Source organism: Physeter macrocephalus, chromosome 14 (assembly GCF_002837175.3).
Source record: "Physeter macrocephalus isolate SW-GA chromosome 14, ASM283717v5, whole genome shotgun sequence".
Lineage (NCBI taxonomy): Eukaryota > Metazoa > Chordata > Mammalia > Artiodactyla > Physeteridae > Physeter > Physeter macrocephalus.
The window spans coordinates 94,000,325-94,026,813 of record NC_041227.1 but is presented as its reverse complement, the minus strand read 5'-3'; the positions used below and the strand labels follow the sequence as shown (position 1 = coordinate 94,026,813).

Below are 26,489 nucleotides of genomic sequence, written 5' to 3'. Positions count from 1 at the left end.
CACCTAGAAGATTAATTCACTTGATGTAAACTTATTTGAGCACCTTTTAAATAATATTCTACCTTTTAAGGCTATATTACCTATTCAAGGATCAGAAACAAGCACAAAAACAGTACTGATTTAAAATCAAAGAGACATCTCATGCCTTTTAAAAATATTATTATTAGTCTCTTTACCCACCAACGAGAGAAAAAAAGCTCTTAAATCATAAATGAATGCCTGGCTTCAATCACTGAATTATCAATTATTATAATTATGTTCATCCATTTCTGCAGAGGACAAACCTAGATTTTAAAAGTATCATGGACGATAAACATACTTATTCAATAGAACAAGGAAAGTTAAGAATTTGAAAGGCAAAACAATTTCATAAAATTATAACATTTGGAGTAGGACTTCTTGGTTCTAGGCTTTTAAAGTACAGAATTTCTGCTAAAGAACTGTTTTAGAGCTAGAAAAAGATGGAAGACTACACCTAAATCATTCAACAAATCATACGTAAGCTGGACAAAGAGAGCACCAAAGATTCAACAAATATTTGAATGAAAAAATCTTAAAATATTAGTAAACCAATTCCAGCAATATGTTAACAAATAATGCAAACAGCGTGAAAGGACAATTCAACTTTTGCAACTCAACGTGTCACTGCATTCCCAGGAAAGGGGGGAAATATTATCCTTCCAACAGATGTCCAAAAAACATGTAATAAAGTTCAATAACTATATCTAATTTTAAAATATCTGAAATTAGGAATAGTAGGAAATATCCTCAACTTGGTAAGTGATCTATGCTGGAACCTACAGCACACAATACACCTATTTAGAAAACATAAAAAGCATCCCTTTTACAATGGAAAATAAGATAAGACCACTAGCATGGCTCCTCTTTTAACACTACACTAAGGCAAAGCAATGAAGCCTAAGGCAAAGCAATGAAGAGTTACACTTAGAGAAAACCCATTTACAGATGATATAATAATCCACCCAGAGAAGTCAAGAAAATCAACTAAAATATCTATTAGATATTAGGACCAAGAGTTTAGCAAGGTGGTCTGATACAAAAGCAAATACTATAAAAAGCAGTTTTACTACACACCTACAGGGACTAATTAGAAAACATCATGGGAAAGAAAAGCTCATTCACAAGAGCAACAAAAACTTTATAAAACAACCATGAATATACCTAATAAGAAATGTGTAACTACTGTATGAGGAAAAGTGTAAAATTTAAATGAAGGACATTTTAAAAAGTGGATAAACAGACACACATACCACATTCCTTATCGGGAAGGCTCATTTTATAAAGCTGTTAATTCTTCCTAAACCTAGTTCAGTACAATTTAAATCAAAATCCCAACAGGATTTTTTTTTTAATTAATTAATTTATTTTTGCTGTGTTGGGTCTTCGTTTCTGTGCGAGGGCTTTCTCTAGTTGTGGCAAGCGGGGGCCACTCTTCATCGCGGTGCGCGGGCCTCTCACTATTGCGGCCTCTCTTTTTGCGAAGCACAGGCTCCAGACGCGCAGGCACAGTAGTTGCGGCTCACGGGCCCAGTTGCTCCGCGGCATGTGGGATCCTCCCAGACCAGGGCTCGAACCCGTGTCCCCTGCATTAGCAGGCAGATTCTCAACCACTGCGCCACCAGGGAAGCCCCCCAACAGGATTTTTAAAAGTAGAAATTGACAATCTGTTTCTGAGACTTACCTGGAAAATAAGCAAGAATATCTAAGATATTAAAAAAACACATACACTGAGGTAGGCCTTGTGATACAAGATATCAAAATGTCCCCTAAATCTACATTAGGTAAAAATGTGGTATTGGTGTATGAAAGAAAACATGTCAATAGGACTTAATATATAATACGAAGAGCATTTCAAATCAGTAAAATGAGAATGAGCTAAATAAATGGTATGGGAATAAATGACTGTCCATTTGGAAAAAAGGTAAAGTTAAAGCTAAACCTCACAAAATAAATACAGGCATACTTTGTTTTGTTGTGCTTCTCTTTATTGCGCTTCGCAGATACTGCAATTTTTTTTTTTTAAACAAATTTAAGGTTTGTGGCAACCCTGAGTAGAGCAAGTCTACTGGTGCCATTTTTTCAACAGCATTTGCTCACTTCATGTCTCTGTGTCACCTTTTGGTATTTCTCGCAATATTTCAAACCCTCCACCACCAAAAAGATCAAGACTGGCTGAAGGCTCAGATGAGGGTTAGCATTTTTTAGCAATAAAGCATTTTAAAATTAAGGTAAGCAGATTGGTTTTTTTTAGACATAACGCTACCACACACTTTACAGACTACAGTGTAAACATAACTTTTATATGCATGGGGAAAGCAAAAAATTCGTGTAACTCGTTTTATTGTCACATTCACTTTACTGTGGTAGTCTGGAACTGAACCCACATTATCTCCAAGGTATGTCTGTGAAGATAAATTACAGTTTTAAAGAGTGAAATATTTTTAAAGTGTAGACATACTAGAAAAATACAAAAGAGTATTTATAATCCTGGGAGTGGGTGGGAAGGGGTTTTTAAAAGCCAGATGCAAAACTGAAATCGTAAGAGAAAATACTAACAGATTTTACTACATAAAAATTAAAAACTTTTGGGACTTCCCTGGTGGCACAGTGGTTAAGAATCCACCTGCCAATGCAGGGGACACAGGTTCGAGCCCTGGTCCGGGAAGATCCCACATGCCACGGAGCAACTAAGCCCGTGTACCACAGCTACTGAGCCTGCGCTCTAGAGCCCGCGAGCCACAACTACTGAAGCCCTCATGCCTAGAGCCCGTGCTCCACAATAAGAGAAGCCACCACAATGGGAAGCCCGCGCACCGCAACAAAGAGCAGGCCCCCGCTCACCACAACTAGAGAAAGCCCGTGCGCAGCAACGAAGATCCAACGCAGCCAATAAATTAAAAAATGAAAAAAAATTAAAAACTTTTATACAAGACGCAAAATTAAAAGACAAGCAATAGGCTGGGCAAAGTATTTTAAAAACATATTCGGAATATACAGAGTACTACAGGAAAATGAAAAAAACTACCAAAAGAAAAATGGTTAAAGTACAAACATGCAAATTACAGAAGAAAAATGAGCAAGACCAATAAAAATACAAAAGGGTCCTAAAGTTCTTCAATAGTAAGGGAAGTGCAAACAGAGCAGTGTTTAAGCTCAGGGGTCCTGGAGTGAGACTGTCTGTGTTTGCATCCTGGCTGTATTACCTTAGACAAATTACTTCACATCTCTGTGCCCCTCTCATGTGTAACTGAGGATACACCTAAGTCAAAGTTGTTAAGAACAGAGAATGAGATAATATGCATAGTACTCAAAACAATGCCTGGCACACAGTAAGAGCTCAGTAGAAAATTAACTGCTATCTAATATCACTAATATTACCAGGGTTGGTGAAGATACCTATGTAAGTATATAAGTAAGATATACCCTTACTTATAGCTGGTACGAGCAAATTGGCAAAGCAAACTGCAAAGCATTTTGGCAGCATGTATGGAAATTTTAACAGGTACATACCATCAGACCCAGAAATTCCACTGCTAGAATTTTATCTAAAGAAATGTTCCCACATATATACAAAGCATCAGGACTTTGAATGCAGCATCGTTAAGAGCTCTAGATTTGGAGACAGGAAATGCTGGCTCTAGTTTCAGTTCTACCAATAGCAAATCATGTAATCCCTGTGGCAATCACTTCACCATTTTGATTTTTTAGTTTATTTACTCTACAAAATGTGGAGAATGACTTGCCCAATCTGCCTCACAGGAATACTTTAAGGTAGTGGTTTCCAAAGTGTGGTCCCTGGATCAGCATCATCAGCATCCTCTAGCAACTTGTTAGAAATTTAAATTCTCTAGTCTCACCCCAGACCTACAGAATCAGAAACTCTGGGGGTGTAGGCAGCAGTCTGTGTTTCAATAAGCCATCTAGGTGATCCTGATGCAAGCTTAAGTTCAGAGATGAGCACATGTGAAATCACTTGCATAACTATACAGCAGAACTGAAAGAGCGTTCGTACTATCGCTAATAAACACAAAAAACACAGCTGTTTCTCCCTTTCAATTTCATGAAAAGGTACATTTTGGATAATCATCTCAATATGCTCCTCTGTTGCTGAGCTTGAGCTTCAGAAAGCACTGATGTGAAGCTAGGAAGTCAAACTCATATACGTAACCAAGTAAATAAATACAAGTATTTTGGGCCAAGGATAAAAAGCTCAAGGTAACCTCATTAACAAATCAAGCAATGTCTCAAGCTTCTAAGTTCCAAGACTTTTTTTTTTTTAAGTTCCAAGACTTTTGATCAGCGGTTTTCATAATGGGAACACTGCTTTAATGATAGCCTTTGCCAGCATTTTATCTACTAATTCTTGATCCTTCCCTGAACTTTTCAGGACACAAAAATCGTCACCTATTTGTCGATAAGCTATTTGTTTGGCATATAACAATAACATTAGAAAAGCCTTGGCCCCTTGCTTAGCAACTTCACTTCTCAGAGACTGAAGGCTGGCTCTCTAAAAATAACATAGGTTTAAAAAAAAATAACATAGGCTCCCATATTTTTCAGAAGTTCAGATTTTTGTTTTATTTAAAAGCATGTGTAGATTCTTAAAGGGTATGGAACTTTTCATGATCATTTGAGCAGTCTGATCCAAGACACTTGAAGTTTGATCAGATGACGCTCGAGTTGCTCACATATATTTTTCTAGTAGGATTAACACTTATGACAGTAACTATTCTTTGTTTCTGGAGTTAATTCAAACACTTATTAATGTTCTTCTCTGAATACATAAGAAATAACACTATATTTGGTGAGTTTTACACAATGGTAAGGGGAGACCTTAATCTAATAATGATGATATAATTCCCAATAAAATACAGTAATACCCAAGCTATTCTCTAATTTCACCTATATGTATATACACACAGTTAAAAGTCAAGAAATTCGAAAGAGCCCGTGAAATCACCAAAATAGGTATCCAAAGGCCTTACTCTAAAGGTCATTAACTTTCTCCATAGGGAAGCCCCTAAGATCTCACTGTGGTCTTTTTACTCTGACACAGTTCTCATGAGATTTGTTACATGGTTTACTTGGTTTCTAAACCCAGAGCAAATGTGAGGCAGCAAATGAGAAAAGGAAAAAAAGCTCTTATGAGTGGGTCCTCAGCAACGACAAGAGAACCACTGGGCTAAGAGTACTCAGGTGTCAAGGTACCCCTTGCCCCAAGCATACACTTAAAATTCAGTCTTCACTTAAGGACCTTAAATCTTAATCTTTTAGTTGCTCCCATTCATCACTGCTATTTACATATCTGGCACCACAGGGAAATGCTCACACCAGTTAAGTTTTTACTGTATCAGGCCTTAGAAACAATACTTCCCTTTAGGAAGGAGATTTTTTAAAAAGTATTTATTTATTTGTTTGTTTGTTTATTTGGCTGTGCCAGGTCTTAGTTGCGGCATGCGGGATCTTTTAGTTGGGGCATGCAGGATCTAGCTCTCTGACCAGGGATGGAACCCGGGCCCCCCGCATTGGGAGCGTGGAGTCTCAACCACTGGACTACCAGTGAAGTCCCAGGAAGGAGATTCTTAACCTTTTATAAGATCACATTACTTTGAGAATATGATTTTTTAAAATATATTTACCCAACATTTTCATATGATCTCAAGGAGTTCATTAAGCTTCTAAGGCCAATTCATGGCTTCAGTAACCACAGACCCCAAATTAAGAACTTCTGCATTAGGTGCCAAAAATGTGTGTAAGTTAACAAAATTTAGGGTTTTATTCAGAATGATCTTTAAAGTTTTTTTTTTTTTTTTGGCTGTGTTGGGTCTTTGCTGCTGTGCGCAGGCTTTCTCTAGTTGTGGCGAATTCATGGCTTCAGTAACCACAGACCCCAAATTAAGAACTTCTGCATTAGGTGCCAAAAATGTGTGTAAGTTAACAAAATTTAGGGTTTTATTCAGAATGATCTTTAAAGTTTTTTTTTTTTTTTTTGGCTGTGTTGGGTCTTTGCTGCTGTGTGCAGGCTTTCTCTAGTTGTGGCGAGCGGGGGCTACTCTTCGCTGGGGTGCGCAGGCTCCTCACTGTGGTGGCTTCTCTTGTTGCGGAGCACAGGCTCTAGGGGCACGGACTTCAGTAGTTGTGGCTCGCGGGCTCTAGAGCGCAGCCTCAGTAGTTGTGGCGCCCGGGCTTAGTTGCTCCACGGCATGTGGGACCTTCCCGGACCAGGGCTTGAACCCGTGCCCCCTGCATTGGCAGGCGGATTCTTAATCACTGTGCCACTAGGGAAGCCCCTAAAGATTTTTAAATGATGATGAACTGGGCAACACTATAAATGTAAAATAAAAATGATGGCTAAAGCAATACTAATAAATACACTTTAGAAGAAGTGAATATTAGCAAAACTCTCTTAAGAAAAAAAAAGTGGTAAAAGAGAGACAAAAAGGAAAAGAGAAATATTCTGCAAATTCTTTAAAAGACTGTCTACCTTAGCAGCAAAACTCTTTGTGTAGCAAATGTTTTCACTACTAAGTTGAAGATGTCAGCGCATAAAGATAACTCCTAAGAGGTACGTCTCAAAAGTGACCTTGCAACTACTAAGACAGAAGATCATTTTTCTAGTGGTTAAGAGCACAGGCCTAGGAAACATCTGGATTCTCAGGACAGTTCTGTCATTTATGAGCTATATGGTCTTGAGTAATTACTTAACTTCTCTAAGCCTCAGCTACATTATTTGTAAACAGAATAAATTAGTTCATAGGGTGGCTGTGATGATTAAGTGAGATAATAATACACATTAAACTTAGCACAGTGGCAAGTGGTCAATCAATGGCAGCTATTAGTTTTTGTTTAATTTCAGTTAACACATTTTCCTGGGCAGGGGTTTATAGTTTGTAAATTGTTACCACACGTATAATCTTTTACAATCCTCTGGGGTAGGAACCACCGTATCCTCATTTTACAGTTTAAGAAAGTGAACTCAACTGACTTACCCAAAGTCACTAATTAGTAGGAAAAGAAATCTGTCCTTGCTTGACCACACTAGGAAGCAAGATTCAAAACTCCTTTCCCCCACAAAGCTTAGAAGCTCTGCCTTTTAAGTTTTGTTTAAACTTTTTCTTAAACTGTAGTTAAATATATATAAAATTTGCCATTTTAACCATTTTTAAGTGTACAGTTCAGTGCCAATAAATACATTCACATTGTTGTGCAACCATCACCACCATCCATCCCCATAACTTTTTCTTCTTCCTCAAATGCAATTCTGTACCTATTAAACACAAACATCTCATTCCCCTCCTCCAACCCCTAGCAACCAGACTACTCTAAGGTCTCTCTCATAAGTGGAATCATATAGTATTTGTACTTTGTCACTGGCTTATTTCACTTAGTATGATGTCTTCAAAGGTTCATCCATGTTGTAGCATATATCAGAATTTCCTTCCTTTGTAAGGCTGAATAATATTCAGTTGTATTATATACCACATTGTTTATCCATGTATCCATTAATGGACATGTGGGTTGCTTCCACTACCTTTTTAAAAGTATCGTTAACATTTATTTTGAGATTGTTTATCCACTTTCAGATTATTCACTCCATTGTCCTTTTTTTTTTTAAAGGGAAAATACAAGTAAACAGTTGATTTAATTCTGTATAGTTTATAATACAGAACAGTAAAACCACGATACTGCGGGGGGATATTGCTTTTTCGGTGCGCCACCATGAATCAACACAAAGGAAAAAAGTTGAAATGCAAATTTGATTTGGTAAGAGAGCAAAACAGTTAGTTAAAATAATAAATTAGCTTTAAGATTATCTATAAATCACTTTACATGCTATTCTTGGGACCTTTAATAAGGGATAATGGAAAGTTTCTATTGTTGGACCTGAAACTAAAAAGTTCTTTAGGGTTGACCTGGGAGGGAAAGAGAAGTTGCTCAAGTGCCAGGAGTCTGGGAAAACCTCAGTAGGTGACTCTCGTTGAAGCTACTCCGAATGAGTGCTAATACACTACAAAGACCAAACTGCTGCTATCTAAAAGTAACCCTAAATCACTCAACTAGTTTAAGGATGCAACTTGAATAGATGGGAGTTCCTCTGCTTCGCCCTTTTTAACAGTGAGATGAGAGTTCCTCTACTTTGCCCTAACTGTGAGATAAGATTAACCACAAGCTTGAGCACACAGTTCTCAGAAATAGCTAAACCACAATGGAAGGGAGGAACAACTCTAGAGACTTTGAAAACAGTTAAGATTTAAAGATGCAAATGAATCTTGCACTTTGGCGATTGAAGGTATGCATACAGGCTTGGGTTGTTAGCACGTACTACTACAGGCGGAGACAAAAAGAAAAAGAGCCAAACTACTAAAATCCTGTTTTATGAAATAATTTCAGACTACAACCAGCGGGTGTTAAGAATGAACTGCCTTTCTTTGTGTGCACGGCTTGTAACAGAAACCTATGGTCACAAGCAAACTTATTTGAAAGAAGAAAACAAAACAACAAACACGGGAGAGCTTGAGCACCAGCAGGACCCGCAAGGGAGTGCTAGCTTTTCCGGCCGGCGGTTCAGAGCTACTGACCGCCCTTCAGCCCAAGTCTCCCGAAAGCCATACGGCTGTCACTCAGTCATCACAGACAATTTCCCTGGGGCGACCTCACTTTCAGATTCTCTCAAAGTTTACCAGAAATTCTCCCAAAGGATTCTTCTGTCCGCCTCCCCACCCCCAGGACACTTTTTCCCTCCAAGAATTACCCTTCCCCTCCACCCCACTATGCCCCCAGACGCCCCGAGACCTGCAAGCAAGCAGGATGCGATTTCGCCCTTGCTTGCTCCCAACTGCCGGGGGAAAGCGGCTGCTGAAAAGCAAACTTTCCGAGCGTTCACAGAGAGTGGGAGGGCGCGCAGCGCACTCACAGCTGGTTGATGGCGTTCTGCGAGATGACCGCGTTGGCAGAGAAGTAGGGGATCATGTCGGGGCCACTGAGGCTCCAGGTGCAGGCGGGGGGCGCCTTCCTCTCGCGGGCCAACGTGCTCAGGGTCATGGGGCCGGCTCAAGGCGCACAGCTCCGCATCCCGGCCCCCGCCCTACTCCGGCACGAGGCGCTCGCTTTGGGCTCCGCCAGACTGGAGGCGCGGGCAGCGCGGACTCCCGGCGGCAGAAGTGCGCCTGCCGGGTCGCGCGGAAACAGCTGCCGTAGCCCTGGGGCTCGGCTGTGGAGTCCCGGCGGCCGGGCGCCTCCAGCAGCCAGCCCCAACTCGCGTCCGGGGCGGGGCGGGGCGGGGCGGGGCTGAGCGCGCAGGCGGGGAGGGTCCTGAGACCCGAGAGGGTCGGGCCCCGCGGGCGCCCCGCCCCGGAGGTCTTAGCACCCGCCGGATCCGCTGCCGGCGTCGGAGCCTGGGGAACAAGGGTCGGCCCCCAGCCACCTAGGCTTGGGTGAAGGAGTGAAGGGAGCCGGGGGGTGGGCCAGAAAGGCTCGCATTTCATTGGAATGTTTCAACAGAAAGGTCCTGCCTCTTAATCCGCTTTATGCATGAACCTCAAACAAACCCCATTTTTCAAATGACCTTAAAACTTTAAAAGGCTGTACACTCGCAAATGCAATAAATGTTTATCAACGGCTTCCTATGTGCTACGGGCTAGGAAAATGCTGAGATAAACTGGATTTTTTTTTTTTAATAGTTGAAGCTGTGATGGGGAAAAAAGTCTATCTACACTGTCGATAACATCTGCTAATGCTTGTAAATAAATTTACTAACCATCCTCCAAATCAAGGATTCCCAGCCTTAACTGCACATATGAATCCTCCTGTGGAGATTTAAAAAAATCCCAATGCCCGGTTGCACCCTAGACAAATCAAATCGGAATCTCTTAAAGTTGGGATCTAGAAGTCAGTATTTTTCAAAGCTCCCCTGGTAATCCCATTGCACAGCCTGGTTGAGAACTACTGTGCCAAATGATCTAGAGAGGAAGACGGGCTAGAGATTATATCCTCACTGTGCCGATGTGGAAACACTGAGGGTCTAGCCAGATGATCTTATTTGTAAGTGACTTAGATAGGAACTCCCGTTTTATAACTCCTGATCTAGGGCTTTCCCCACCAAACCCTATTCCCTGATGCTTTATGATTTTCCTTAACAACTCGCTGAGCAGTGCCTTTCACCTGAACAGGGACCAGCTCTGTAAAAAGAGAATTTCTTTTCTCTCTCACCTACACACTATGCTATGTGTAGTGGCTTACAAAAGGGACTGGCCCCCTTCAGGCATTCAGTAAAAGTTAGCTCCCTGGGCTTCCCTGGTGGTGCAGTGGTTAAAAATCTGCCTACCAATGCAGGGGACACGGGTTCGAGCCCTGGTCCGGAAAGATCCCACATGCCACGGAGCAACTAAGTCCGTGCGCCCCAACTACTGAACCTGCACTCTAGAGCCCGCGAGCCACAACTACTGAGCCTACGTGCTACAACTACTGAAGCCCACGTGCCTAGAGCCTGTGCTCCACAAGAGAAGCCCCCGTAATGAGAAGCCCGCGCACCGCAACGAAGAATAGCCCCCGCTCGCTGCAGCTAGAGAAAGCCCGTGCGCAGCAACGAAGACCCAATGAAGCCAAAAATAAATTAATAAATTAAAAAAAAAAAGTTAGCTCCCTTATCTCTTGTCCTTACCGTCTCATCAGAACAAGTATTTTTGGGCATCAGTATTTTTAGCTTTTATGAATACTTGACTAAAATATACATCGATATAAGTTGCTTTAGGAATTCCAGAGCCAAAAGTTAATAATTTAAAAAAAAAGCGACTTCACTATCATAAGAGAGCATGAGAAAAAATTATAAGAGAAATTAGAATTATAAAAGAGACTATAATTAGGAAGAACTCACTTTACTACTCAGCATATGCTAGAATCAAGAAGAAGTAAGTCTTTGTTTTATATAAAATTTCAGACTTCTTTTCCTATTGGGAAGTTTGGCAATTTTCAAAATACTAGTAATGAAATAATCTAAACTGTAAATTCTATGTCTACAACCAGAATCCCTCTTTTGTTAGTTGATCCTTCCATAAAACAAAGTTGTTGCCAAGGCACTGAGGGACTGGAAATATTGCAAACTCATGCCAGAAATATAAATCTAAATTAAGAAGGAACTAGTTGGCAAGTGAAGAGTTAATGAAAGGTCTGGACTTCGGAGTCCAGTGCATCGTCATCTTCATCCATCTCTAGGAAGGAAATTTTGAAAGATTTATTCAGGCTATGTCAGCAGGCACCCAAATGGCGGTGTAAGAAAAAATCTGCTGATACACCCCAAAATAAATTGCTTTAAATATCTGGCAAACTTGCCAGTTTGAAACTTCTTCCAGGCTGTAATTTATTACAGCCTCCTGCAGTGATTAAAAAAAAACTCAAAAAACAAAAAAAACGTAGCAGGCTGTTTGGAACAGCACTGTTAAGGTGAGTCCAGTTCCTTTCATGACACAGCAGTGACAGGATTTCATTGAAGTCAACACTTAAATGACGCCGTTTAGGAAAAGATGATGTCATGGTAATCATTTGTATCTGCCGGAAAAAGAACTCATCAGGAAATGTATCTTACTCAATGCAACACTTAATATCTCTGGCATTTAAAAACGCTAGAGATAAAGATTTCATAAACATGTATACTTGTCTTTTATAAATAGGTTCCTATAGTCACACCCCATAAGTGCACAGTCCTTTGTTTCTCCTCAAAAGACTTCTGTCAGTGCCCGTTCAACAAAAGGAGACTATTTTAACACCCCCATCGAGGACTTTTCAAAAGCTTTTCAAAGTTAAATTCTCATTTTGAACTGTAATATAGAAAATTGGGAAAGTGCTAGAACATGCCTCTTGGTTTTTAAGGAAAAAAAAAAATCATCTCTGCAGACTGAGGTACCTTTAAGGAAATAGTTCTTTCTACTACTGTTTCAAAAAGTTGAACAAATTCCGTTTCTTTTCACAATCTGCAGAGTGTCAAAATGTCAATCAATTTAGTTTCAGCTCAATTTAATCCTTTACTCTCCAGTGTCAGGAAACAAGGCTCTAGGGAGCAAGTTCTCTGTACCCAAGCATCTAGGAATTCAAAAATGATTCCAAATTAAATTGAGCAGCATGAAATAAACTAAGCTAGCTTTCTACTCCACATGAAGTCAGAAGGGGCTTTCTCTAAAAAAAAAATCTGCACAAAGGCCCTGAAGAAAAATCGCTGCATTTCTTTATACTGTTGCTTGAATTTAGTAGATTTGAAATGAATTTTGTCATGTCATTTGCTGACTATTTCAAGGATCAGAAGTATGAATATTCTAAAATGTTAATTTGGCTCTTGACAGCATTAGCTATGACCAAATTTTTTGTAGACTCATATATTAATAGCATTAAAAGTTTTTTAAGTAATAGATGTCTCTTGTATCTATAAGATACTTCCATTACTATGTTTCCATGTGTCCCTCCATAAGGTATAAACACTGTAAAACTGTATAAAACCAGAGACTTGCATACTGACCTAACTGTACTCCAGGACAGGTCCAAAGGTGAAATGTGAAGGATGTGAACATGCTTTTGTTGCTGTAACAAAATTTCAACATGGGTGGATCACTTGAACTGACAATAACTAATGAGCTAAAATGTGACAATGTTATAGTACCAAAAACTGCAGGCTAGAAACCAGAGGACCTAAATTTAGTTCTAACACAGTCATTTAATAATCTAAGATTTTGGGCAAGTCACTTAACTTCATCTGTAAAATGGGATAATAAAACCCTAAGGAAATATCCCAAGATCTGTTTTTGGGAGAGTCGGGAACCTTAGGAAAGAAATTTCATCCAATCCGGAGATCCTGAAAAATGGATTTAATCCACTTAATGCAGTCATTTAGTTCAAAGCAGTACAGCCCAACAGTTAAAAACTCAGGCTGGACTTCCCTGGTGGCACAGTGGTTAAGAATCCGCCTGCCAATGCAGGGGACACGGATTCGATCCCTGGTCCGGGAAGATCCCACACGTTGTGGAGCAACTAAGCCCATGCGCCACAACTACTGAACCTGCACAGGCTCTAGAGCCCATGAGCCACAACTACTGAAGCCCGTGTGCCGATAGAGCCCATACTCCGCAACAAGAGAAGCCACGACAGTGAGAAGCCCGTGCACCTCAAAGAAGAGTAGCCCCTGCTCACTGCAGCTAGAGAAAGCCTGCACGCAGCAACAAAGAGCCAGCGCAGCCAAAAATAAATATTAATTAATTAATTTAAAAAAGAAATTTAAAAATAATTTTTTTTAAAGTTTATTAAAAAAATACCCAAGGGCTTCCCTGGCGGCGCAGTGGTTGGGAGTCCACCTGCCGATGCAGGGGACACGGGTTCGTGCCCCAGTCCGGGAGGATCCCACATGCCGCGGAGCGGCTGGGCCCGTGAGCCATGGCCGCTGAGCCTACGCGTCCGGAGCCTGCGCTCTGCAACGGGAGAGGCCACAACAGTGAGAGGCCCGCGTACCAAAAAAAAAAAAAAAAAAAAAAAAAAACCAACAAACTCTGGCCTTGGAATTAATCGGAAGAGTTTGAATCCTAGTGCCACCAATAGCTATGAACTTTAAATAGCTACTTAATCTAGGGCTCAGTATTAGTACCTAATTTATGAAGTTATTGGGAGGATTAATTAAATTAACACATATAAAGCACTGAAAAGAGTGCCTGGCACAAAAATCTACTTTTTGGCCTTAATGGCTCTGTAAGCTTAAAGAGAGCTAAGGGAAAGGTTGAGGAGATTGCCCTTCAGGAATAAAATCAGAGAGTTGGAGCGTTCAATGAAGAATCTTAGATCAGAGTGCAGGACTATAATAAATTTTTACATTTTTATTAAAATGTTTCTGCTGTTCTAACTCTTCCATGTATCTTATCCTTTGAGTGTTTCTCTGAGGTAAAAGACCTATGTGCTTTTCTTTAGGTTGTTCAGAAAGCGTGTGTGTGCATGTGTGGGGGGCGCAAGGGGACTCTGAAGTCAGTCTGGCAACCTTCAGGTAAAGTCCACTGTGCATTTTAGTTTATTCACTGAGAAAATGAAAATGTTGGACTAGAGATAATCCTCTATGCTCTTTTCCAACCAACCTGAAAAACAGCTAAAGCAGGCAACATTAAAATGGCAATGAATCTGATATCAGAAAGTTCTAGACTCTAGCTACTTTGTCCACAGGCAAAACTTACTCTGTTCCAGCCCTGATTCCTTTAATCTTAAAGTGGGATGGTAATGCTTACCTCCCAGGTTTACGAAGATACACAGACACAAGTGTTTTGTAAACAGGACAGCACTAAATTTTTGTATTATTACTGTCCATAAATTGGCCAATCAGCTTCAAATAACAGAAAGCATTGTATTTGTTTGTATTTGGGATGAGAAGTTGATGAATGAATGAAAATTAAAATACAAATAAACTTCCCCTATATACCACCATTTCATTCAGGAAGTCTTTACTATTATTGTTTGCCAGGCAGTTAATTATATATTGCCATCTTGTAGTAACATGAGATCTGCAGTGCTTACTGGGATTTTGCTTTCTTTTTTTTTAAGCTTTGAAATAATAGTATTAACTTATGTAACTTTATTTTTTAAATACCTAGTCATAAGAAAGAATAATTATACCAATCAGAAGACCTATTTGTATTTTTATGTTTTCTCTAAGGGGCTTGATCTAGAGAAATAAATAGTAAATTAATCTCCTGAGGGTCAAAAGGGAGAAAGCCAACACTTTAAAGAGTTACAAAACAAAAAGCCTGTTACCTAGAGTAGCACAACAGTCTGTCTCCTGTTAATCTGTAAAATGCTAGGATAAAACGCTCAAGATAATACCCCTAATTTTCAAACTTGTTGCCCAGACAGTACCTAGAGGTATCTTGCTACACTTAGTCAAAGGCACTCTTCATTCAATACAATACACTAAACTCTGTAAACAAAGGCTCTTAAAAGCGATCAAGTTTTGCAATCACCACTAGGCTAATAGTTTTATTTAAAAGAATATCTGACAATAGTTTTAAACACTGGATTAAACAATGTCACTGAGCCCTTCCAATCCTTTCTATGGAACTTTCCACCATAAGAGCAATGGGAATACTGAAAAGATCTGCCTATCAACTCCATGAGAGGCAGATCTAAGGCACTCACCCCCCACAGTCTTAACCATATGCTCTAGTAGGAAGAGATGTTGAAATGCTGCTTTCTTCAGGTTACAAAAACCTCACACTCTATTGTTTAGTAAAAATAATAGGCATTTATAGATCACTTTTCACATCCAACACACCTTACAAAACATTTAACCATTTAATCCTCACAATCTCTTTAAACATTAAAAAAATTTTTTTAAACACATGCTCAAAAACATTTTTTTTTCAGTTTTCAGAAAGATAAAGTAAAGGTCACTCTTCTCATCCCCATCACCCTACTCCCAGGGATGATTGTTAATACTTCCAGAAATTTTCCTTGCATAAGCAAACATGAATATATTGTAGCTGCTCTTTAAGAAACACACATGCACACAAGCCATAATTATATTATGCATATTATACTGCTTTGTGCTCCCCACACACTTATCACTATATCTTGGACACTTTTCCATCTTTATAAAGATGTACCTCATTCTTTTAAAGGAGTGCATAGTATTCTATTTTACAATTATATATAATTTATTTAAATAGTCCTCTACTGATGAACATTTAAATTGTTTCCAGTCTTTACTATTATATACAGTATCACTATGAACATGCTTTCACACAATCTTTGGGCATTCATGTGAATATATTTGTTGGATGGATACCTAGAGGTGGAATTGGCAGTTAGTTAAAATATTTTAAACATCTTAGGAATCGGCAGACATTATCAAATTGCCTTCCTAAAGGGTTTAGTTTGTTGTTTTCCACTGGAATCTTTGTGTCTCCTCCCACATTGTGATCTATTAAATTAACTCAGGGTCCAAGATTCTCTTCTACACATCTTTTACATACTGTGTTAAAAAATATATATATATCTCAATATATGTATATATACGTACATAGGCGTACGTATATGTGTATAATATGAGAAAAGTAAAACATGCTTAAGGAAACTAGAAAAATATACTAAATTATAAAGAAAAATATGAAGAACTATATTATAGACAATTAATTTAAAAGAATTACTTAGACTGTAAAAAATATAGTACATAAACTATTTTGAAGACAATTTTTAATTCAAAAGATTTTTTTAAAATTTATTTATTTATTTATTTACTTATGGCTGTGTTGGGTCTTCGTTTCTGTGCGAGGGCTTTCTCTAGTTGTGGCAAGCGGGGGCCACTCTTCATCACGGTGCGCGGGCCTCTCACTGTCGCGGCCTCTCTTGTTGCGGAGCACAGGCTCCAGACGCGCAGGCTCAGTAATTGTGGCTCACGGGCCCAGTTGCTCCGCGGCATGTGGGATCTTCCCAGACCAGGACTTGAACCCATGTCCCCTGCACTGGCAGGCAGATTCTCAACCACTGCACCACCAGGGAAGCCCCCAGAAGATGTTTTAAGATCTTGTTTGATGCTAATGATGTAGAAGACATTATAGGTGAATGAGCCAAATGTGGCCTAATACTATCAATGTCCTGAAATGGGGTGAGACAGAGACAGAAAAATGGGAAATAAATTTGGGAGTAACATAATACGGAATCTAGAGGAGCTGAGAAGGTCTTGAAAGTAAAAACAATAACTGATATTTATTGAGCTGACACTCACTGTGTACCAGATCCTCTATTAAGAGTTTACATGCAGTATCTCAATTCTCACAAACAACCCTATGATCCTATTATTATCTTTACGAGGCTCAGAGAGGTTAAATGATTTGCCTAAGGTAATACAGTAGTATTTCAAACTCAGCCAGTTATTCTGGCTCCAGAACCTGTTTTGTTAATCAGTCTTCTACACTGTCTGCATGACTATGTAGGTTCACTACCGAACAGGTTAAGTCTGAAAAGGTCTACTGCCAACAGGAAGAACTCCTGCGGACCTTAAATACCTACCTTCCTGCACCTGGTGTTTTCTCCTCTACTTGATCCTAGCTATAGCTAGCAGGTCCTGACAATAATAGGGACCTAACCCAGTACTAAATATAGCAGTAAGATGATCTTCTGGCTGTTGTATACCATCCTCTTGCTACCAGATCCCTTAGAACTCTGTATTTCAAACTCCTATTCATCCCAAAACATTTTTCAAAGCACTTATATCTAAACATTTTTTTGTTTCCCTAGTTTTTTTATACACAGCGTCTTACATGAAGGAGGCATTTAATGTATTTGTGGATAATCATGGGATCATCATCTCATTTGATGTTTTAAATAAACCTACTAGCTGGGCAGGTATTATCATTCCTTGCTACAGTTAAGGAAAAGATGAACCAGACTAATGTCTAGGTGATAAGAAGCCTAGACTCTAGGCTAAGGTGTGTCCAATTCATCCAGTCTCAGATCCATTCATCTAAGCTGAGATGTGTCCAATTCAATCTGTCAACATACTATTGACAGATTAACTGAATACAACTGGACTAATCCTGAACACCTTAAGGCCAGGCACTTTAGATACTGATTATCAAAATGAGTTAAACCCTTTTATAATAATTCCCTACTTGAAACCCCCAAATAGTTCCTTATTCCCTTTCAGATCAAGCCCAAGCTCTTCTTCTGGCCTTCAGATCCTCCATAATTTAATTATTTATTTATTTTTCCTTTTCTTTTCTTTTTTTTTTTTTAATTTATTTTTGTCTGCGTTGGGTCTTTGTTGCTGTGTGCAGGCTTTCTCTAGCTGTGGCGAGTGGGGGCTACTCTTCGTTGCAGTACGCGGGCTTCTCATTGTGGTGGCTTCTCTTGTTGCGGAGCATGGGCTCTAGGCGCACTGGCTTCAGTAGTTGTGGCATGTGGGCTCAGTAGTTGTGGCACGTGGGCTCAGTAGTTGTGGCGCATGGGCTTAGTTGCTCCGCAGCATGTGGGATCTTCCCAGACCAGGGCTGGAACCCGTGTCCCCTGAATTGGCAGGCGGATTCTTAACCACTGCACCACCGGGGAAGTCCCAGATCCTCCATAATTTAAATCCTACTGTAATCCAGCCATTATGGCATATTATTCTCAACTCCATCCCTTCTCCAACACTATCAGTGTAACTATTTTTTACCCATTCTCCCAAAACAAATCCTTGCCATAATTAGGTGGTTTCTATCCTGTCCTCCTATATCTGAGTCTCCCTCTCCTCTCTGTTCAAATTATTCCTTCTCTGAGACCATTTTTATCCAGGTTATCCACGTATAAAATATTTTCAAGGCCTGGTTCAATTCTCAGCTCTTTCATTAATTAAAAACTCTACAGTGTTTTCACATACATACTCACTTGATTCTTACTGAAATCCTGTGTAGAGGTAAACAGAGCTAGCTGGGATTATCAGCTTCATTTTATTGGTGTGGAAATTGAGGCTCAAAAATTAAGGGACCTGCCCAAGTTTACATAGCAAGTGTCAGAGTTAGGATTTGAACTGAGGCCTTCTGATTAAGTCCAATGATCAATTCCTGGTTTATAGTATGCTATGACTCTTTTCTAACGCCTTTAGAATTTATTTATTTATTTAAAATTTTTTTATTTATTTATTTTTGGCTGCATTGGGTCTTCGTTGCTGCGTGCAGGCTTTCTCCGGTTGCGGTGACTGGGGGCTACTCTTCATTGCAGTGCGTGGGCTTCTCACTGAGGTGGCTTCTCTTGCTGTGGAGCACGGGCTCTACGCGCGTGGGCTTCAGTAGTTGCGGCTCGCAGGCTCCACAGTGCAGGCTCCGTAGTTGTGGCGCACGGGCTTAGTTGATCCACGGCATGTGGGATCTTCCTGGACCAGGGCTCGAACCCGTGTCCCCTGCATTGGCAGGCGGGTTCTTAACCACTGCGCCACCAGGGAAGTCCCTCGTTTAGCACTATAATCTGTATTGTTATTCAAGGTCTTATTCTCTATTTTATGTCACATAACGCGGGCTTCTCATTGTGGTGGCTTCTCTTGTTGCGGAGCATGGGCTCTAGGCGCACTGGCTTCAGTAGTTGTGGCATGTGGGCTCAGTAGTTGTGGCACGTGGGCTCAGTAGTTGTGGCGCATGGGCTTAGTTGCTCCGCAGCATGTGGGATCTTCCCAGACCAGGGCTGGAACCCGTGTCCCCTGAATTGGCAGGCGGATTCTTAACCACTGCACCACCGGGGAAGTCCCAGATCCTCCATAATTTAAATCCTACTGTAATCCAGCCATTATGGCATATTATTCTCAACTCCATCCCTTCTCCAACACTATCAGTGTAACTATTTTTTACCCATTCTCCCAAAACAAATCCTTGCCATAATTAGGTGGTTTCTATCCTGTCCTCCTATATCTGAGTCTCCCTCTCCTCTCTGTTCAAATTATTCCTTCTCTGAGACCATTTTTATCCAGGTTATCCACGTATAAAATATTTTCAAGGCCTGGTTCAATTCTCAGCTCTTTCATTAATTAAAAACTCTACAGTGTTTTCACATACATACTCACTTGATTCTTACTGAAATCCTGTGTAGAGGTAAACAGAGCTAGCTGGGATTATCAGCTTCATTTTATTGGTGTGGAAATTGAGGCTCAAAAATTAAGGGACCTGCCCAAGTTTACATAGCAAGTGTCAGAGTTAGGATTTGAACTGAGGCCTTCTGATTAAGTCCAATGATCAATTCCTGGTTTATAGTATGCTATGACTCTTTTCTAACGCCTTTAGAATTTATTTATTTATTTAAAATTTTTTTATTTATTTATTTTTGGCTGCATTGGGTCTTCGTTGCTGCGTGCAGGCTTTCTCCGGTTGCGGTGACTGGGGGCTACTCTTCATTGCAGTGCGTGGGCTTCTCACTGAGGTGGCTTCTCTTGCTGTGGAGCACGGGCTCTACGCGCGTGGGCTTCAGTAGTTGCGGCTCGCAGGCTCCACAGTGCAGGCTCCGTAGTTGTGGCGCACGGGCTTAGTTGATCCACGGCATGTGGGATCTTCCTGGACCAGGGCTCGAACCCGTGTCCCCTGCATTGGCAGGCGGGTTCTTAACCACTGCGCCACCAGGGAAGTCCCTCGTTTAGCACTATAATCTGTATTGTTATTCAAGGTCTTATTCTCTATTTTATGTCACATATGCCACATAATTTATCTCTCTGCTGAAGCAAATCACGTACAGTAACTCTGTTTTGTGGACTTCATAGAGCCTAGCACAGTGCCGGGCAAGTCATAAGCATTAAATATATTCTGGTTGGTTGATCCTTTACCCCACACCCCACTATATTCTGCTTAGGGCTCTAGATAAATATTCCCTGAAGGAATCAATATGTTAATGACAGAGGGTCTCTCTCCCTGGGAGCTCCTGATATGGGGCGAAATCCCTAGGACTCCTTTTCATTGCCTCATCTTTCGGCTGCCTCTTGCTCTTTGGGTAGATGCCTCCTTCATACAGAGAATACAGCAGAGGGCCTGGAACACAATCCAGTATGTAAGGGTTTTATTTTTATTTTCAAGCCTGCTCTAGACTTTCAGGAGCCAAAAGTTCAAATCGCAGCAGGATTGATTCAGTCCTTTCACAAGCAATTTAGTACTATGCAGTTTGTTTAGCCTGATCAAGTTTCCAGGCCCTGGCTGAGCAGCATCATTATCTCTCCAAGCTTTCATGTATCAGCTTCCCTGGCCATATTTCACTTTCCATGTCTTTCTTCTCTGAAATCAGGTGAACATGCAAAATTACACAGTTATACACAATTTTGTACTTTTCAACAACCTTCAGATATCTTCATGGAATTTAAATACAATACAGGAAGTTTTCTTTTTTTCTTTTCCCTGCCTCGGTTAGGCAAAAATCAAGAAGGATGCAAAAGTTATACTCCTCAATTCTCAGTAGAAAGGGGGTACTCTGTATCATTCTTCAGCTAGTACATCAACTAACTGAGAAGAGATATGGTATTGCTCGATTCTATTCAATCCACCTCAGCTGGAAGGCCAACGGGACAATGGATCTTAAGTGAAATGAAAAATACTTTGCCAGGGGAAAAGAAGACTAGGTAGCAACTCTTTCTCTTAATGTTTAATTGTGAAATATTTCAAACATACAGCAAAGAACAGAGAGGATAACACACAGCCAGATACTCAGTAGACAGCAGGATCATGTTCTAACATTTTACTCTTCAGACTTTAAAACATTACAGTTGAAGCCCCCTGTGAACTTCTCTAAGAGCACTTTCCCCTTCCTCTATGCACGTAACTACTCTCCTGAATTTGGTGTTCATCCTTCCATTCATGTGTTTATATTATGCATGTGGAATATTTTTCTTTAATATAAACTCATTCAGAAAATTACAGCTTATAAGCATTGAACTTAAAAAATTTTTTTTCTTAAGGTTGCTATATAAAATACACATAAGAGAGTAAATAAAAACGTTTTCCTGCTTAAAAACTTCTAGTCCAGGGATGGATAGATGAGTAGATATATGATAAAGCCAATACAGCAAAACGTTAATTGTGAATCCAGGGGGGATGTGTATTTGAGCGTTTACTGTATACTTCTTTCAACTTGCTTGCATGTTTACATGTTTTTTTTCCTTTAATTTTATTTATTTATTTATTTATTTTTGGCTGTGTTGGGTCTTCATTGCTGTGTGTGGGCTTTCTCCAGTTGCAGCGAGTGGGGGCTACTCTTCGTTGCCGTGCGCGGGCTTCTCGTTGCCGTGGCTTCTCTTGTTGCGGAGCATGGGCTCTAGGCGTGCGGGCTTCAGTAGTTGCGGAACACGGGCTCTAGAGCGCAGGCTCATTAGTTGTGGCACACAGGCTTAGTTGCTCCGCGGCATGTGGGATCTTCCTGGACCAGGGCTCGAACCCGTGTCTCCTGCACTGGCAGGCGGATTCTTAACCACGCCGCCAGGGAAGCCTTACATTTTTTTTTAATAATAAAATATTAGGAAAGAAACCCCCAAAATCTCTAGTTCATACTTTGTCTAAAAATCTCAGTGAGGAAAGACATCAACTGGTTTCAGATGCTTAAGGATCTATACTGTAAGTATACTTACAGAAAACAATAATTAGGCTTGATAGCCTAATTACTGTTTAAGCTCTTACTTTACGGTATGTAACAAAGAAAAAGAGAAAAGACCAGTTCCTCTAAGATTTATCTTCACAGAGCCATATCTTGTAAAGCAGCAATTTCATCTTTGACCTTTCCATCCTTTTCTGGAGAGTTCATAAAATGATTTGTTTGTAATCCCTTTCTCACCATGATTTAAGCCCCCAAATGGAAAACTGTTTATGGTTGATAAGCACACCTAATAAAATGAGTGTACCAAAAAATTAGAAGAGCAATACTTTTAAATGTTTTTAAAAGATTTTTAGAGTCCCTCTCACAAACCTTCTAAATGAACTTATCTCAGGAAAATGCTCTGCTTCAAGTTGATCTTGAGAAGAACTAGTACAAAAGACATTCACTACTGGTAAAATAAATACCACTGTGATATAATATTACACAATAGTACTTTGCCTACTGTTTGAGGTATTTTCATATTTGTATATTATTTTTGCCTGACAATAAGCACACTAATTATTTTTTTAAGGAAGAGGAAACGGAGTCTCAAAGAATGAATCTACTTGTGTCAAGTCATGCAACCAATACAAACATAGGCCTCCTAACTTCAATACCAGTGCTCTTTTCATATAACCGAGAACAATGAACTAAAAATCTTTCTGTTTTAGTGGCATTTAAAAAATGACTACATTACCAGAAATTACATATTTATCATTTGTTTGTAAAGTACTTTACCTTAAGTGGCCGAATTTAATGGTAATTACTCTTTGGGGTCGATATTTTCATAATTTTATAGGTAAAGTAACATATTCAGAGAAAACTAAGCTTAATGAAGACTGTTTTCATTACAGCATACTGCCTTCCAAAAGGAAGGTCCTTCAAGGAAAAGGATTATGTTGGGTTAAAAACAGCAATTCCATTTTAGGAAATGAGAGATATTGTTGCATCAACACAATTCTTAACAAAAAATTTTTAAGAAAAATTGTGTACTTACTAAAATTAAATTTAATTAACATTTTAAATTAAAATTTAAAATATGTACAAGCTGACTTTTGAAAATTGAGCAAATAAAAAGATATGATAAATGATTGTCAAAAATAAGTCAGTGAAATATACTGATTGCTGAACACTACTTAAAATTATAGTCCTTTTTATATCATAGAAAATAAATTTTGGGCTTTGTGTGTGAGCCTAGTGACAGAATTAGCTAACAGTGAATGAATTACAGTTAAAGAGTTATTTTCTTCTTATAATATTACCAGGTGTAATTTATTCTAGATATTACTAGAGCAGAAGTGGATGATTAAATATGATATTACAGTTAATTAAACAGTAATAAAAACATAGCCCCCCACCCCCGCCCCATTCTGAAACTCTTACAGCTGAATGTAATCCAAAGTGGCACCTAAATACACATTTAAAAGTTAATTCTTTCAGGGGCTTACCTGGCGGCGCAGTGGTTGAGAATCCGCCTGCCAATGCAGGGGACAAGGGTTCGAGCCCTGGTCTGGGAAGATCCACGTGCCGTGGAGCAACTAAGCCCGTGCGCCACAACTACTGAGCCTGCGCTCTAGAGCCCATGAGCCACAACTACTGAAGCCCACGTGCCACAACTACTGAAGCCCGCACGCCTGGAGCCCGTGCTCTGCAACAAGAGAACCCATCACAATGAGAAGCCTGCACACCACAACAAAGAGTAGCCCCCGCTAGCCTCAACTAGAGAAAGCCCGCGTGCAGCAACGAAGACACGCAGCCAAAAATAAATAAATAAGTAAAATAAATCTATTTAAAAAAAAGTTAATTCTTTCAAGAAGAAATTTCGTCACTTAAAAAAAAAAGCACACAAATACCTGTCTTTGTGGGCTATAACTGTTCTTTGTAAAGATGCAATCCCTGTTTAAAGGCATCTTAATTCTACACAGCCACCCCATCTCCAAAGAGCAATATTGATATCGGAATATATAGAGTGATACCGCTTGAATGATGGATGTATTCCATCAAACATTAAGTTCACATCTCTGAAGGGAGTTCAAATTTTGCTCTGCATCAAAAAAAAACCCGTAAGGGGTAGCCATGTTTTCCCCTAAGAACCCTGTTTTTTACAAAATCTCAAGGGAAAGAGAGCTTTAGTTAGTCAAACTGAAGCATTAACTACGAAAAAATTTCTGCTTACTCTTTTACATGGGCATAATAAGTACTGGAATGATAAGTACTAAGAATCTAGGGAAAATTCTGTAATAATAAAAAAAGGAGGGCTTCCCTGGTGGCGCAGTGGTTGAGAGTCCGCCTGCCGATGCAGGGGACACGGGTTCGTGCCCCGGTCCGGGAAGATCCCACATGCCACGGAGCGGCTGGGCCCGTGAGCCATGGCCGCTGAGCCTGCGCGTCCGGAGCCTGTGCTCTGCAATGGGAGAGGCCACAGCAGAGGCAGGCCCGCGTACCGCAAAAAAAAAAAACAAAAAAACAACACACACAAACACACACACAAAAGGAACCCTAGGAAGCAGAATATTAAATTTCTTATGCTGAACCTTCAAAATAGGGCTTTTACAGTCCTAAATGTTAATTTATGTTTGGACATATACTATACTTATTGTTTATATTTTACAGATGGGTAAACAGAGGCATACCAAAACAGTGAATGCCTATTTTGCCAGGTACCATGTTAGTGTGAGATATTCAAAGAAGTATGAATATATAATTATATATTAAACAGCTCCCTGTAAAGCAGGGGAGACAGATGAGATATGTGAAAAAAATGGCCCTCAGTCCACCAAACTACCCAATGTTCCTCCCTGAATGGCATGCTTTTTACAGGTTTGCATTTGCAGATGTTGTTCAGTTACCTTGAAAAATCTATTCCTCCCCTCCTCTCATCACTACCCAAAGCTGTCTGGTTAATGCTTTTATTCAAGATGCCTTCTGTAAAGGTTATAGTGGGTTATAAATGTTCTTAGTAATAGTAAATAATTTATTAAGCATTTACTGTGTGCTAAGCATCATGCCAAACTATGTAAATGAATGATATCTCATTTCATCATCACGGCAATTTTATGAGAACTGCTAACCAGCGTTCACTTTTAAGGAATTTCCTGGAGTAACTGACAGTCTCCATTCTCTCTGTAAAGCAGAGACGCCCCTGCCTAACAGGTTACTCCTCTCTAGTATGCCTGTTCACTTCTGCTTTTACAAGTTGGATGCTCGTCAAGAATATTTGTATTTGTTTTAAGAACTGTTGGTTCCGATGTAGAGAATGCACTTGACGACACGGGAAGGGGGAAGGGTAAGCTAGGACGAAGTGAGAGAGTGGCATGGACATATATATACCACCAAATGCAAAATAGATAGCTAGTGGGAAGCAGCCACATAGCACAGGGAGATCAGCTTGGGGTTTTGTGTCCACCTAGAGGGGTGGGATATGGAGGGTGGGAGGGAGATGCAACAGGGAGGAGATATGGGGATATATGTTTATGTATAGCTGATTCACTTTGTTATACAGCAGAAACTAACACACCATTGTAAAGCAATTATACTCCAATAAAGATGTTAAAAAAAAAAAAAAAAGTGACAGAAACAAATCCTTCCCCCCGGCCAAAAAAACCTGTTGGTTTCTATTGCAATCATAATTATATAATTTAATGAAACATTATGTAAACCAATTACGTATGAATACGAAAATAATTTATTTCTATGAAAATAAAGTCGGATGCTTTTGAAAAACCTAAAAAGAGGAGAGTTACTTTAAAAATTGCTGTTGAAGCCTCTTCAATAATTGGTGCTGGGAAAACTGGACAACTACATGTAAAAGAATGAAATTAGAACACTCCCTAACACCATATACAAAAATAAACTCAAAATGGATTAAAGACCTCAATGTAAGGCCAGACACTATCAAACTCTTAGAAGAAAACACAGGCAGAACACACTATGACATAAATAACAGCACGATCCTTTCTGACACACCTCCGAGAGAAATGGAAAGAAAAACAAAAACAAACAAATGGGACCTAATGAAACTTAAAAGCTTTTCAACAGCAAAGGAAACCATCAACAAGATGAAAAGACAACCCTCAGAATGAGAGAAAAATATTTGCAAATGAGCAATTGACAAAGGATTAATCTCCAAAATTTACAAGCAGCTTATGCAGCTCAATATCAAAAAAAAAAAAACCAACCCAATCAAAAAATGGGCAGAAGTCCTAAGTAGACATTTCACCAAAGAAGACATACAGATAGCCAAAAAGCACATGGAAAGATGCTCAACATCACTAATTATTAGAGAAATGCAAGTCAAAACTGCAGCTACCTCACACCAATCAGAATGGCCATCATCAAAAAGTCTACAGACAATAAATGCTGGAGAGAGTGTGGAGAAAAGGAAA

At 39.8% G+C, this 26,489-nt stretch overlaps 1 protein-coding gene across 7 annotated transcripts in view; it reads right to left on the bottom strand.

Moving 5' to 3' along the window:
• The window catches only part of SSH2 (slingshot protein phosphatase 2), a 248,641-nt gene that overhangs the window by 103,269 nt on the left and 118,883 nt on the right, over positions 1–26,489 (bottom strand). The window contains exon 1 of one of the 7 annotated variants that reach the window (XM_007123580.4): positions 8,936–9,261. The exons of the other annotated variants lie outside the window; for them this stretch is intronic. Within the exon in view, the coding sequence (XP_007123642.2) occupies positions 8,936–9,063 (128 nt within the window). The 5' untranslated portion in view covers positions 9,064–9,261. Of the gene's footprint in view, positions 1–8,935; positions 9,262–26,489 lie in introns of those variants that run through there. 7 annotated transcript variants of the gene reach the window in all.